Source organism: Euprymna scolopes, chromosome 42 (genome assembly GCF_053919585.1).
Source record: "Euprymna scolopes isolate OS-2025 chromosome 42, ASM5391958v1, whole genome shotgun sequence".
NCBI lineage: Eukaryota > Metazoa > Mollusca > Cephalopoda > Sepiida > Sepiolidae > Euprymna > Euprymna scolopes.
Genome location: NC_136523.1, coordinates 65,833,031 through 65,847,126, shown reverse-complemented (window position 1 = coordinate 65,847,126; position 14,096 = coordinate 65,833,031). Strand labels below are relative to the sequence as shown.

The following is a 14,096-nucleotide window of genomic DNA, read 5'->3' as shown; positions in this document are numbered from 1 at the left end:
CACTTGGACTCACCACCTCCAAAGAAGGCAAGAGTGCAGCTCTCCACTGGCAAGGTCATGCTCACAGTCTTCTGAGACCAGGACGGTGTAGTGATGACAGATTTCCTGGCAAAGGGTACCACAATTACAGGAGCCTATTATGCTTCACTTTTGAGGAAATTAAGGGAAGCTACCAAAATCAAGAGGTGGGGTAAGATCAGCAAAGGTACCCTCCTCCTGCAGGACAACGCTCCGATCCACAACTCACATGTAAATAAAAGTTTATAACATTAGGTAAAAGTGGAATACCATCTAAAAATCAAGTTTTGAAAAGGCAAGTCCTCTGGAGCACTTTTACCTAATGTTATAAACCTTTTTTTTTTTTTTTTTTTTTAACTATTAACTGTTTGATAACAATTCCAACTTGCAATGAAAAATACAAATAAAATTTGTACAATGTTGATGTAAAAAAAAAAAAAAAAAAAAGCAAAAGAGATTTAGTTTTGCTTTTATTTGCATTTTTTAAACATGAAAAAATTGTCGATTAAAAAAAAAAAAAAAAAAAAAAAAAAAAGCCTTCATGGCTATGATTTCACGTATAATTACGCACATACAGAATTTTTCAAACTAGATGGACAGTTTAAATGCTCCAGCAAGCTGATCTGAGTTTTATAATTATATAGATATAAACAACTTTTGGTACATTAGTCTTTTTGGTATTAAAAAAAAACAAAAAAAACGACCTACCTAGGACATACTTGAAATAAAAATGTTTCAAATTTATCTTCCTTATGAGAGAGGTTAACAAGTTTGAGTGCATTAACCACTCTCCCTAAATTTAGTTTTCTGTCGATTACTCATTTTTAAATCATAAAAAAATATTCAAAATATTTTATCAGAATGAAAACCTGAAAAATTTCCACATTAAAATTATGTCAGAGGAGAAAGTGTATAAAAAATTAATATCTATACAAATCGCTTACATCACACCAAAATGTGTAAACATGTATATCTAAACTTACTTTCCAGAAAGTCGGTGTAGATTTGTGTAGATTTTATTTATGTAATTATTTCATAAGTTTGAAAAGAATTCAAAAGGTTTTATGGCCAATTTAAAATACAAATCCAGGTAAAAAAGAAAGAATTGATGAAGCAACAATTTCAATCTCTCTCCCAAGTCATTAATCCCAAGATATGGAAAGATTTTTTTATTAGATTTAATGTATTTTATTTGTTTATTTTTATGAAACTTAACCAGAATTTCATCACTAGACTAGCAGGAAGACCCAGTGTTGGCATGTATTGAATGAGGAACAATATCCTTTTCCATCTATTCCATAATATATTTGATTTTTGGAGTAGGGACCAAATCATGTACCCAGTACTATTTAGTAAGAGTAAAATGACAAATAAATTTCATTAAATTTAGTCTTTAATTTATGTCCCCTAAAACATACCTGGTATTTTTGGGAGAATCAGTGAGAATCCCTTTGCATTTCTGCTTAAAACACTTTAACATCTAATTTTTATCATTTTTAAGTTAAAAAATGGAGGGAAACTTTTTTTAATTGAATATCATAAAATATATGAAATACTAAAAAGAGAATATTAGGTTATGGGCTGAGTGCAAAAAGACATAGGGTTCTTCATTCAATCCTGGACAATGCAGACTCTTTGTGCTAGTAAGAAGATATCATTTAACATAAAGAGGAAAATTAGTTTTATTTCTTTTTCCAAGTGTTAATTGTTAGATTGTGGTTGAATTGTAATGATCACAATGAACATAAAGGGAAATCCATATTTGATGTCAAGAAGCAGGTTTTATGCTGGGGTGGAAGTCCTGATTGTTTTGTTTTTAATTTCATTTTGAGATGATCGGCTGCAGAGGAGAATTTATTTTCTGTGCACATCACTGTGCACCAAGTTACTCCCGCACAAACAAAAAAAAGAAAAAAAAAAAAAAGAGGATTTGAAAGATGCAACAATTTTCATCGCCTCTTCTTGCCCTTCTTGTTACTCCCTTTGCCACTTTGCTGTTGGTTTGATGACTGAGAGCTTGACTGAGATTGTTGTCGAGTTTTCAATTTAGGAATTGTACGGGCCACAAACAATAAAACATCGTCACCTAAAAAACAAGAAAAATAAAATTTTCAGTCAACAATTCCTGATACATCTAAAAAACAAAGATTTACTAATCATACTTTCAATATTTGTCGCAATAGACAACTGCTAAAAGGCTTTAAACTACCCACTAATCTTTTAACTGTCAGTATTGTTGCAAATTAAGTTTTTTTTTCTTCGACGATAGATGGTTATTTTAATCAAATTTATAACTAGATGGGTGTCACCACTGACCAGGTTATAATTGTGGTTCTCTGTTCACGTTATATTTGGTGCTTGTGACTAAGGACTCTTGGCAAAGGCCAGAACATGTAAATGGATAGGCCGAGGCATGTTCAGGTTATATTTACTGCTGTAGGTATACAAGATTGCTGTCAAAGATGTTGTGAACAAATATTCCAAATAGAGAAAAGAAAAAAGGTAAAAAAATAAGCCCCTTCGTTCCATGATGCATGTATATATATATTTTAATTTTATACAGTCATATCTTGCTACAATGTGCAGACCGTTTCAATCATATTAAATATCATCAGGCAAGAAAAATTAAGGCACAAAAACTGAAAAATGAAATTTTGAAGAGAGAGAATTCGCCATGAATAGCGATGGATGAAATTTGAGTTCTTATGAGAATATGTTAATTCTGAAGATTCGGTTTCTGTTGAAAGAAGGGGTAGTTCAAGGTTAAGGAATTAGTAAGGAGGGGGATGGAGGTAATATAGTAATACAGAAGTGGGGTGTGAAGACAGTAGGGGGGGGGGGAATAGAGGCTGGACTTACAGTTGTTATAGCTACTGATGAAACCTGATAGTGAGGATCAAATTTCAGGTTATTTAGGGGTGTTTCAGCTATTGGTAAGATGTAACTAAATTGATTGATTGATTGATTGGTTTTACGGCATATCAACCTATATGGTCATTTAATGCCGGAGTCTTTTTTTTTTTTATACTTTTTTTATTGGGGGGGGGGGCTTTTTCAGCCTTTCCTCCCTTTTTTTATAAAATTGAACTAAGAAATGAAATGTATTTATACATGGATGTGTATATTTGGGTGACTTTAAATTTCGTTAAATTTTCTTACATAAATTTACTTTCCTTAGGTATGCTAGAATATTTGTTGAGTTGACCTTTTCAAAAAGGTCCTCCATATTGCTTTCTGTATAATATAATTTTCTAGTTGGGGCGAGGTCATCACACCCAACTAGGATATGTTTTACTGTGAGTGTCTCCTGGCATGGGATGCACTCTGGCGCTGATTCTCCATTTAGTATATAAGAATGAGTAAAGTTGGTGTGTCCTATGCGCAGCCGAGTCAGTATCACATCTTCTCGGCGTGATCTCTTGATGTCCGGACATCGTTCCTTAAGTTCAGGTTTGATTGAGTATAATTTGTTGCCCTCTTGCTGACTCCACCGCAGTTGCCATTTTTCCTGTATGTATGCTTTTATCTGGGGTCTAAGATCAGTATGTGGAATCTTAAAATTGTCAGTTGGAAGGTGAGAAGATCTTTTTGCAGCTGTATCTGCCCTGTCATTGCCTTTGATCCCCACATGGCTGGGGATCCAGACAAGAATAATGTTTTTAGTAGTTGAAAGGATATTGATTTTTTCTATCAATTTTGTTGTTAGTGGATTTTCTTGTTTTTGATTTTGTATAGATAATAGGACTGATAGAGAATCAGTGAGAATGATCAAGTTTTTGGTGGTTTCCTCTGAAATTATGTTGAGTGCTAGATCGATAGCTATAGTCTCTGCAGTGAATATAGATGCTTCATTTTGAAGATTTCTCTTCATTATGGTTTTATGGTACGTTGCTGCACATCCAGTGTGATTGTTGCTTTTAGACCCGTCTGTGTAGATAAAGGTGTAGTCTGAATATTGTAATTTTAAATGTTGAAGTTCGTCGTGGTATTCAATAGGGTTTGTGGTAGATTTGGACTTTTTGTTTAGGTTCAGTTTTATTTCTACTTGTTTCATGGTCCATGGGAGTGTTTTAGGTAGTATGAAGTTGTGAATGCTGGAGATTGGAATTTTCGATTCTTCAATGCTTTCCTTCATTCGGAGCCCGAAAGTTTTGATAGTTTTTCCTCTCATGTTGAAGAGTTCTTCATATTTAGGATAGAAGGTACATTGGTATGCAGGGTTGTTTGGGCAAGACTTTAGTTTGAGTAAATATTGAAGAGCTAACTTTTCTCGTCTTAGATCTAGTTGGGGGTTCATGTTCTTCCGTGTATAGACTGTTCACGGGGGAGGTTCTGTATGCTCCTAGGGCCAATCTTAGGCCAGTATGGTGAATAGGGTCTAGGCTTTTTATATATGATGTTCGGGTTGATCCATATATGAAACAACCGTAGTCTAGCTTTGAGCGGACTAGTGCTCTGTAAAGTTTAAGGAGTGCTTCCCTGTCTGCACCCCAATCGGTATGTGCTACCACTTTCAAAAAATTTACAGCTTTGTTACATTTTTTTTCAGATAGTTTATGTGTGGGATGAATGTTAACTTTTTGTCAAATAAAATCCCTAAGAATTTGTACTGTCAGTAACGGGTATGGGCGTTCCTTCCATGGTTAGGACAGGATCATTATGCATGTTCTTTAGTTTGCAGAAATGCATGCATTTCGTTTTTCTTTTGGAGAATCTAAATCCATTCTCTTCCGTCCATCTCATTACTTTGTTTAAGCACAATTGAAGCTTCCTTTCTATTATAGATATATATCTAGATCTACAGCATATTAGGAAGTCATCCACATATAGGGAGCAATCTACCCCAGGGTTAAGGTTTTTTACAATGTTGTTAATTCGGATACTGAACAGGGTCACTGACAGTATACTCCCTTGAGGTACTCCATTCTATTGTTCCTTCAAGTCCGAGAGAGCTGTGCCAACCTTTATTCTGAACCATCTATTTTTTTTTTAAATCTTCAATAAAAATTAGCATTCTGCCTTTTAGTCCAAGCGCCTTCAGATCCCTTGTAACACCGTACTTCCACACAGTATCATAGGCTTTTTCCATGTCAAAAAACACTGCTGTTAAATGTTCCTTCCTTACAAAGGCTTCTCTGATGAAGGTTTCAAGTCTGACTATGTGGTCTATTGAACTTCGGTTTTTCCTGAATCCTGTTTGAAATTCTGTAATAAGATTCTCTGTTTCCAGGAACCAGATTAGTCTTTTGTTTATAATCCTTTCCATGGTCTTACAAATGCAGCTTGTTAGAGCTATTGGCCTGAAATTCAATGGATCTGAGACGTTACTTGATTGGGATTGGATGTTTGAGTTTTCAGATTTGGGGATTGGTATTATTGTGGCTTCTTTCCAGGTCTCAGGTATGTTTCCACTGGACCATATAATATTGAGGTTTCTGGAAGTTTTTTGAGGATTTCATATGGAATTTCATCGGGCCCTGTAGCTGTGTCATGGGATTTGGTTAGCGATTCTTTTAATTCAGGCAAGGTAAGAGGTTGGTTATATTTTTCAGTATTTTGTGATTTAAATAGAATTTTCTTCTTCTCTTCCTTTTCTCTAATCTTTTTGAATTTCTCTGTTTGTCTGTCACATGATGAAATTTTTGATAAATTTTCTGCCAGGTTATTGGAAATGTCTTTCTGATCGGTGTATATTTTGTTGCCTTTAGAGATGTGGGATATTGGTGTACTACTACACTTTCCTTCTATTTTCCTCATCATGTTCCAAACTGTTTTTGCCTTGGTATTCACATTAATTTTGGATATATAATTTTTCCATGTTGTTCTTTTGGATTCCTTTATGATTCATCTGGCTTTTGCTCTGTTTTTGAAGAAATCCAGATTTTCGCTTGTTGGGTACTTTTCGAATTTTCTCAAGGCAGCTCGTCGAGCTCTGATGGCTTTTCTGCATTCTTTTGTGAACCAAGGTTTGTTGTGATTGTTGGTTTTGGTTGTTTTCGGTATGTTATTATTTGCTATGTTTGTGAGTGTTTTAATGAAGTAATTCAAATGGTCATCTTCATCTTTCTTTTCGATAATTAATTGGTTTTTGCACTGTTCCTGGAAGTCTTCCCATTCCGCTTTATGTAGGTTCCATTTGGGTGTTTTTTGTTCAGTACTAGTACTTAGACTTTCCAGGATGATTGGGAAATGATCACTCCCACAGGTGTCATTGTGTACTTTCCAATCATAGTTCATATATATGGAAGGATCACATAAGGTCAATGGCGGTGAAAGTACCTGTTGCTGGGTACATATAGGTGTAGTTTTGATTATTAAGGAGGCATAGATTATTTTTATTTATTATGTTTTCTATTTCTTTTCCTTTTTTATTTGTTTCTTTACTTCCCCATATTACATTGTGACTGTTGAGATCTAGTAGAAAAAAGGGTTTAGGGAGTTGTTTTATTGAGTTATCTCAGTTTCGTTGATTGTATCTTTTGGAGGGATGTAGATTGAGCAAAGTGTTATAGTTCTATGTAGAGTCACTGCAACTGCAATTGCTTGCAAGTTTGTGTTTATATTTATTTGTCTTTGAGGGACTTCATTCTTCACGAGTATTGATGTGCCTCCAGAAGCTCTGTCCGTATCTTTATTTATGTAGTTGTAAGATGTGTAGTGTTTTATGTTGATGGTATTATTTTCTTTCAGAAAGGTCTCCTGTAGACAGACAAGTGCTGGGCTCATATTTGTTAATAATGTGAGTTCATTTTGGTTTGCTTTTATCCCTCTGATATTCCATTGTAATATTTTGTTCATCATTTGGAATTGTGTTCAACTTCCATCGTCTCCAATCCCTCAAATCTATTTTCTGTCGGAGTCCCTGTTCGAGATATAGATTGGGATCTTTCTTTTCCTGTTTTTGTTTGTTTGTTTTTTTTGTCTAGGGGGATTTTTGATTCTTTTCTGGCTTGTGATGTGTTTGATGGTTGTTTGGTTGTTTTTGTAGAAATGGTTTGTGGTTTTGTTTCTTTTTGTGGTTCAGGAGTGTCTTTACTTAATATTATCCTTGGATTGGTTGCAGACATTGCACTATTCATTTTCCTCATTTCTTCTAATAGTTCTTTCATTTCCTGTATTAGTTTGCTTAGGACATCAATTTTCCTGTCAGTTGTATCCGTTACATGTATATGACCATTTTGATTGTTGATTGGAGTAGTTTTTTTAGTTGCATCTGCATATGTTTTAGTTTCAATGATTTTCCTGGCCTCTGGGTAGGATATATTCTTTATATGTTTTAGTTTGGTCACTTCTTTTTCTCTTTTCCATATTTCGCAATATCTAGAGCCAGCGCCATGGTTTCCAAGGCAGTTGGCACACTTGAAATCTTTTCTGCAGTCAATGTGTGGGCCGCTTTCTCCACATCTTCCACACACTGGTAATCGTGTGCACTGATCTTGATGGTGTCCAAACTTCTGGCACTTGAAGCATTGGAGGGGGTTTGGAATATAAATTTCTACATTTATTTTCATATATCCAATTTTCACTTCTTTGGGTATGGTGAGGAAATCAAAAGTTAGTATATATGTATTGGTATCGATTTTCTCACTGTTTTTTTTTTATTTGAACTCTACGAACATCTAACACATTCTGTTTCTGTAAGTTTGTCTTGATTTCCTCCAAGGGACAAAGTGCAAGTTCGTGGCTTTTCACTACTCCTTTGCAGGTATTTAGGGTTGGATGTCTGTAGCATTTGACTTTGATGTTTTCAAATAATTTTAGTTTCAATATTTCTTTAGTTTGTTCTTCGTTATGGGTTTCTATTAGTAGGCTGCCGTTAAATTGTTTTTTAATAGACTTTGGTTTTAAAGTTTTAAGATTTTTTTCAATTTTAAAAGGTGATAGTTTGCTCAAAGGAGTTTCCTCCATTGATTCTATTACTACGAATGTTGACTTCCTTGGTTTTATTGTCTCTTCCTCAGAGCTACTGATGTCAGAGACATCAGAGTGGGTTCTCTTTGGGTGGTTGGGTGGTTTTTGAGAGGAATAAGTGATATATTTTGTTTTCTTTTTTCGTAATCTTTGTTCCCCACCCACCTCGGAGTCATATTTGGGAAGAGCCTGGGGGAAAACCCATTCGCCCAGCCTCCACAGGGATACAATGATGATATAACCGACTTTGGTGGTATCATAATGATTATCTGTTCTCTCTTGATATTGCTATGGGATCTGTAGCAATCCTGAGGGGTTTACAGCCTCGTCATCAATATTCACACCTAATCGATTGACCCTCAGCCACCGCTTTCCATCATATATTAGGGAGTAGGGTTATTTGTGGGAGAGGGGGGGATGTGTTGTGTTAGTAGTGAGTTTTTGGAATGGGCAATATATGGTGGGGCTTGGCGTGACTGGCCGATTGGTCAGATCGGGCCTCTCCGACCGCCCGTCTAATCGAAGTAAGAGCCAAAGTAATGTGTTCAGTGCCTAAACTTCTATGTATACTGGTTTAGGTTCGCTCAATCACCAGGATCACGTCCCAAGACATTACGGGTAGCAACCCACGGCTAACTGGTTGCCCCATTGAGGGATTTTTACCCTCTGCAGGGGGGCAGTCGGTTTGTTCTCATGCCCTACCGACAGGGCAAAAAAAAAAAATAAATAATAAATAATTTAATAGAATATATTTGTTTTCTTTTTCTTTCTTCTTTGTTGTTTCTTTTCCTTTTTAAAATCTGTTTCTATTTAACCCATAGTTGGGACCCTAACAGGTACTACCACTCCGGGTCAGGGTGGACCTGGGAGCAATGGCAATTAAGAGGTGGCTCCACACTCCCCAAGCCCGTAAGCCGGACCTCACCATCGGTGTAGTTTAAGGTCATATCCAGGACTGGGAGTAAGGTAGGAAAAATAAAATAAAAAGGGAAGGGATATAGGCTGTTGTTTTTGTTTTTGGTTTTGCAGAACATAATCAAGTTTTACAAAAAAGATCAGAAAACAAAAAACGTCAATGTAGGTGCATTTCATCTCAGGAAGCCACAGGGCAGCCTGATCTGGTAGCACCAGGTAACTAAATTGGGTCAACTGGTCAGTTGATAGAGATTTGATGTCTTTTAGTTGAGTTTTTTATTTTGTTTTTTTTATTTATTTTTAAGATTTTTTTTTTATTCTTATGTTTGTTTTGAAGTTTAGCTTTGAATTTTCTCTATTAACAAGTTGAATGTTAAATCTATATATTTCTATACTTTGATGTTAAAGATTATTGAATGGTGGTAATATTGTCTCTTTATTTTGTTTTTTTATGCACGCATACATACATACATGAAAGAGTAACACAAAAACGAGTAATAGATACTATAAACCCATACATTCGTAGATGAACATATATATATATATATATATATATATATACGTGAATGTATATGGGAGAAACCCAAATATCGTCATCAGGGCACTTTTTTCTTTTTTTATTTCCTTAGAAGGGTTATGGATCTGCTATATATATATATATGTAATAGTTTAATTAAATCAATTGATTTGTGTTTTGATTTTATTCTGGTTGGTACTTTAATAGGTTAAAATATTATTAAAGCTAATTGAATGATGTTAGTTTTTGCTTCGGTATGCTTAGGTGTTCATAGTGATTATATATATATATATATATATATATATATATATTTTTTTTATATAATCTTACCTTTTAAGCTTTTTATATTTTTAATTTTATTTGTTTTTCTTTATTTCTTTGGCCGGTTTTCCATCTGCTCTCTCCACTTTATGGTATAAGTATACCTATTAATTAAATATATACATCAACCTACTCATTTTTATTCTATGTATTTGTTTACTTATATTTCACTATATGCATTTACATACACATTTATTTGCCTTATTCCGGAGTTTGTAGATACCGGCCTCTCCCTCCCCTTATTTTGTATGTAAGTATGTATGTTTTTGTTTAACTTGTATATGTGTATATGTTTATGCATGCATATGTGTGTTTGTATATATATGTGTGTGTTATTGTATATGAATTCATATATGTATATATATTTATATGCGTGTGTGTATGTATATACATGTATGTGTGCATTTGTGTGTCTGTATATGTGTATATGTATGTGACTGTATATATATAATTTTCTATTTTTAACAGACGCCCCATTTCTTAAACTTGGCCATTTATTTGTTCTTCTGATCAGTTTTCTTAATTTAATTCTGGGACTTTCACGTGCATATCTAAGCTGACCTAATTATTAACGCTAACTTTCGCGCTTTTTGTCTGGGTCAGTTTGACCTTGCTTTTCAAATTTAAACTGTCACCGTTTTTCGGGTCTTTTTTAAGCCTTAATTTTTTTATTCATCCAGCCTTGACAGACGTGTTTTTAAATATTATCTCTAGTGCTTTTCTTTTAATGATTTGGAATTCATTCCATTTGCGCTTTTTCCCAAGGAACTCTGCCTTTTGGATGATTTTGGACCATTTGGAATTTACCCATTGGATTGAAATTTTAAATTCGACCGTTTTGGATTTTATCATTTTTGGATTTTTACCCTTCACCAGACTATCCATTCATGTGAAATCTTTTTATTGTTTTTCTTTTGCCTCCTGTTCCCCTTACCTCACCCTTTTTTTAACCAAGTAAGATCTTTGACTTACTTGTAGTTTCATTAAATACTTTTATATGCAAAATCCGATCCTGCATTTTGCTAATTCCTGCCCTCTGATGAGAAGGAGAGTATTTCTTCGAAACTCCACGGATTAAGGACTATCCACTTATCTTGTGCTTCCTTTTTTAAAATTAAATATGTTTTTAACTCTTTTTCAAGATGTCTTTTAACATGTTTTATTAATCATTTGTTCATATATATATATATACACACACACAAGTTAGAAAAATATTTCACCAAAGGCATGAAAATTGTTAAACATAATGTTTTTACTATAGGCTTTAAAAATAAAGGTACAAGATTCAATTTGAAATTTATTGATCTTCAAAATGCACTTTTATAAATTTTACAAAGTAAGATATAAAAATTTAATTTAAATTGAATCAAAAAATTACCTTGGTTTTATTTTATGTAATGCACATTCTGTTGCACTTTTTAAAAAAAATAATTGAAAATGTTATATCTATATCATTAATTGCTAGATGAAAGATAATGTTTTTAAAGTGCACCAAAATGTACATTACATAAAACTGCACTTTAAAGATAAATAAATTTCAAATTGAATCTTGTACCTTTATTTTTAAAGCCTATAGCAAAACATTTTGTTTAACAATTTTTATGCTTTGAATGAAATGCTTTTCTAACTTGTATCTTATCTTTTTAAGATTATATTTTAAAACTCCTCTCTATTTCAGTTTGTATTTCTCCTCACACAACAACTTACTTTTTCAAACCCCTCTTTGTAATACAGGTCTGAATAATGAGAAGATCTGAATGTTTTTAACAAAAACTTTAAAATAACTTTTTTAGATTAAATTTTTTTACACTTCTTTCAGAATAGAAAATCTTTAAAATTTAATAAGGAACATATTTCATATAGGTTTCATTAACAAATATTCAGTACATAACGAGAAAAATAGAGATGAAAATTTCAAAAGGAGTGTATAACTGGTTACGGTCAATAGTAGTCCTCGCCAGTCTTTGTTATTGTTATTCTATTATTATTTAAAACATTTTGTGTCCTCTTTTGTGCGAGGACTAATATATGTATGCTTGCATGTCTGCCTAAAACCTTCGACAGAGGCGACAGATTTTACTAAGATCAGTAGCGTTTTGAAGTTCGACCTTTCAGACGACAAATACCGAAAAATTGGCTAAAAACATTAATATCTTCACCTTCAACCGTGCTCTTTTCTACAGGGGGTGGGGATCGCTTTTTTTCGCCAATATTTTTGAAAGTCATCCTCTCCTTTTGATTGTCGAGCCTTAATTTAAACATAAGTCACTTCCGGTTTGGCAGTGGTCATAACAGCAAAGACGTCAGTTTTTTTCCCCCCATACTTTTCCTCCTTCGCGGTATGGGTTCAAGCCTGCCTTCCTACTACCACTTTTTTTTTTTTTTTTTGTGCTCAACATACACCTCCAAACACCCGGGCAACGCCAGGCTGAAATGCTGTATTTATAAAATACAGCATTCCTATGAAAATATTGGTGCTTGTTTTCCTTTTCATCAATTTACAATTTTAATTTTAACTTTTTATTGTGAAAGAAAAGAAAATTACAGTTCTGCATACTATGCTAACTCACCCAAAAAAGAAAAATGCAGTTTTCAATTTTTAAGCAAATACATGTAAACAGATCAGAAAACTTAGTGATAAAAAAATAAAACAAATTTCAGCTTTCCATATAAAGCTAACATAAAATGATCACCTCTTTTAGAGCCAACAATATTTAAAGGACATGTAACCAATTTTGATTCTTTTTTAAATCTTGCCCATCTTAATGTTCTTGAAAATATGCTATCAAAGATACACATTCAGCCTACTACTAACCATGAGTTTAAGTGGTAATAAGAAAAATAAAGCAATTAATTATGATTATATGATTTTACCGTTTCAACTTAGGGTTAGTGGTAAAAAATTTAGTTAACTGTTCTAAAAGTTAGAATAGCCCAAAACAGGGAATATTTTATATAAAATTTATATGTGCAATTAAATCCCATTCTAAATTCTAAAAACAATTTTTTTTTCCAGTGTGTTCATACAATAACCTAAAAATGTAGAATCTCATTTTTTTTTTTTTAAATGGAGATCCCTATGTATTTTTTTATTTCTTTTTTAATTTAACAAACTTCTAAATGTATCCAAGATTTTAATAGTGAGATTTTCATATATTTAATTGGGGCCAACCATAGCTTATGTAAATAAGCAACTTACTTAAGACCTTAAAGTCACATAAGCTGCTGATGCACAGAATATAGTCTCAAAACATGACCAGAAGTTATTGCATTGTATCAAATTGCAGAGGGAATTACGAAAATGATTAAAAAGTGACTATTTTCTCTTTTTAAAGACAAGGAATTAGTTTCCATTGGAACATGTGCAATTAAAAAAGTAAAGAGATATTTATATTTTTTTTAATTTCATGAAAATTTGAAATTCAAGAAAGCCAAAATGATATGTGCTTTTTTTTCTTTGAAAAAAATACATTTAAAAAGGTAAATATTTAAATTTCAAACTTTAATATTCATTTCATTATCAAGATATCACAAAAGTGTGCCATCCTAATTCTTAATTATTTTTCAAATAAATCTTTGAGTTTTATATTATTATAGAGAATTATTTTTTCTTTTAACTGGATTAATTTTTAACACTTCAGGACAATATGCCTTGTTCAAGATGGACAAAACTAAAATAAATGTTTTAGTTTCAAACCGAAAAGTTTCCTCATGCATCCCTGGTGTATCAAAGGACATTTTGAACTATTTATAGTTTATGCTTATTAACAACGAACTAGTCTTCTACACAAACCATATAAGTTCTGCCATTACTATTGACTGATTGATTGAAGGTATGACTAGAACTTTCAAAAAAAGATTTCACCAAATACTACTTAAATAAAAATTAAAAAAGTGGTTTTATCTATTTTAAAAAGATCATTATGTTTCATGTTAATTCCTATTCCAGTCACTCATTATTTGGAGTAAAAGGAGTTTTGGCATTATCCTCAAAGCATACATTTTTATTTAAACCATGTTTTAGTGAAAAATAACAAATCTTGTGGATGTACACATGAAAAGCATGTGAAACCTGTGTAAAAGCTATGTCGGAAAAATAAAGTAGCAATCTTTATAAAGTGCTAACTATAAAAAACAAAAACAAGTTCATTAAGGTGATGACTATATTCTTTCAACAGTTTTCATTTTGTTGCACATGTATGACATAACTTGCATTTATTTTCTTTTTAAAACATGGTTTTAATAAATAAAAACTTTAGGAGCAATGTCAAAACTTATTTCACTAAATAATTTACATGATTGGAATAGAAATTTCATTTTTTATTTGACAGTTTAAAGGCCACAAAACTAGTTTCGAATGCACAAGTACCTGATGTAAACATTATGTCAATCTTAAAAATAAAATGATCCTCAT

General features: G+C 32.8%; 1 protein-coding gene across 1 annotated transcript in view; it reads right to left on the bottom strand.

The window, feature by feature from the left end:
- Positions 1-689: 689 nt before the first annotated feature.
- LOC145267171 (signal recognition particle 19 kDa protein-like) overlaps positions 690-14,096 on the bottom strand; it is a 60,292-nt gene continuing 46,885 nt past the window's right edge. Inside the window, exon 5 of the mRNA XM_080123224.1 lies at positions 690-2,104. Within this exon, the coding sequence (XP_079979350.1) occupies positions 1,968-2,104 (137 nt within the window). The 3' untranslated portion in view covers positions 690-1,967. The remainder of the gene's footprint in view (positions 2,105-14,096) is intronic.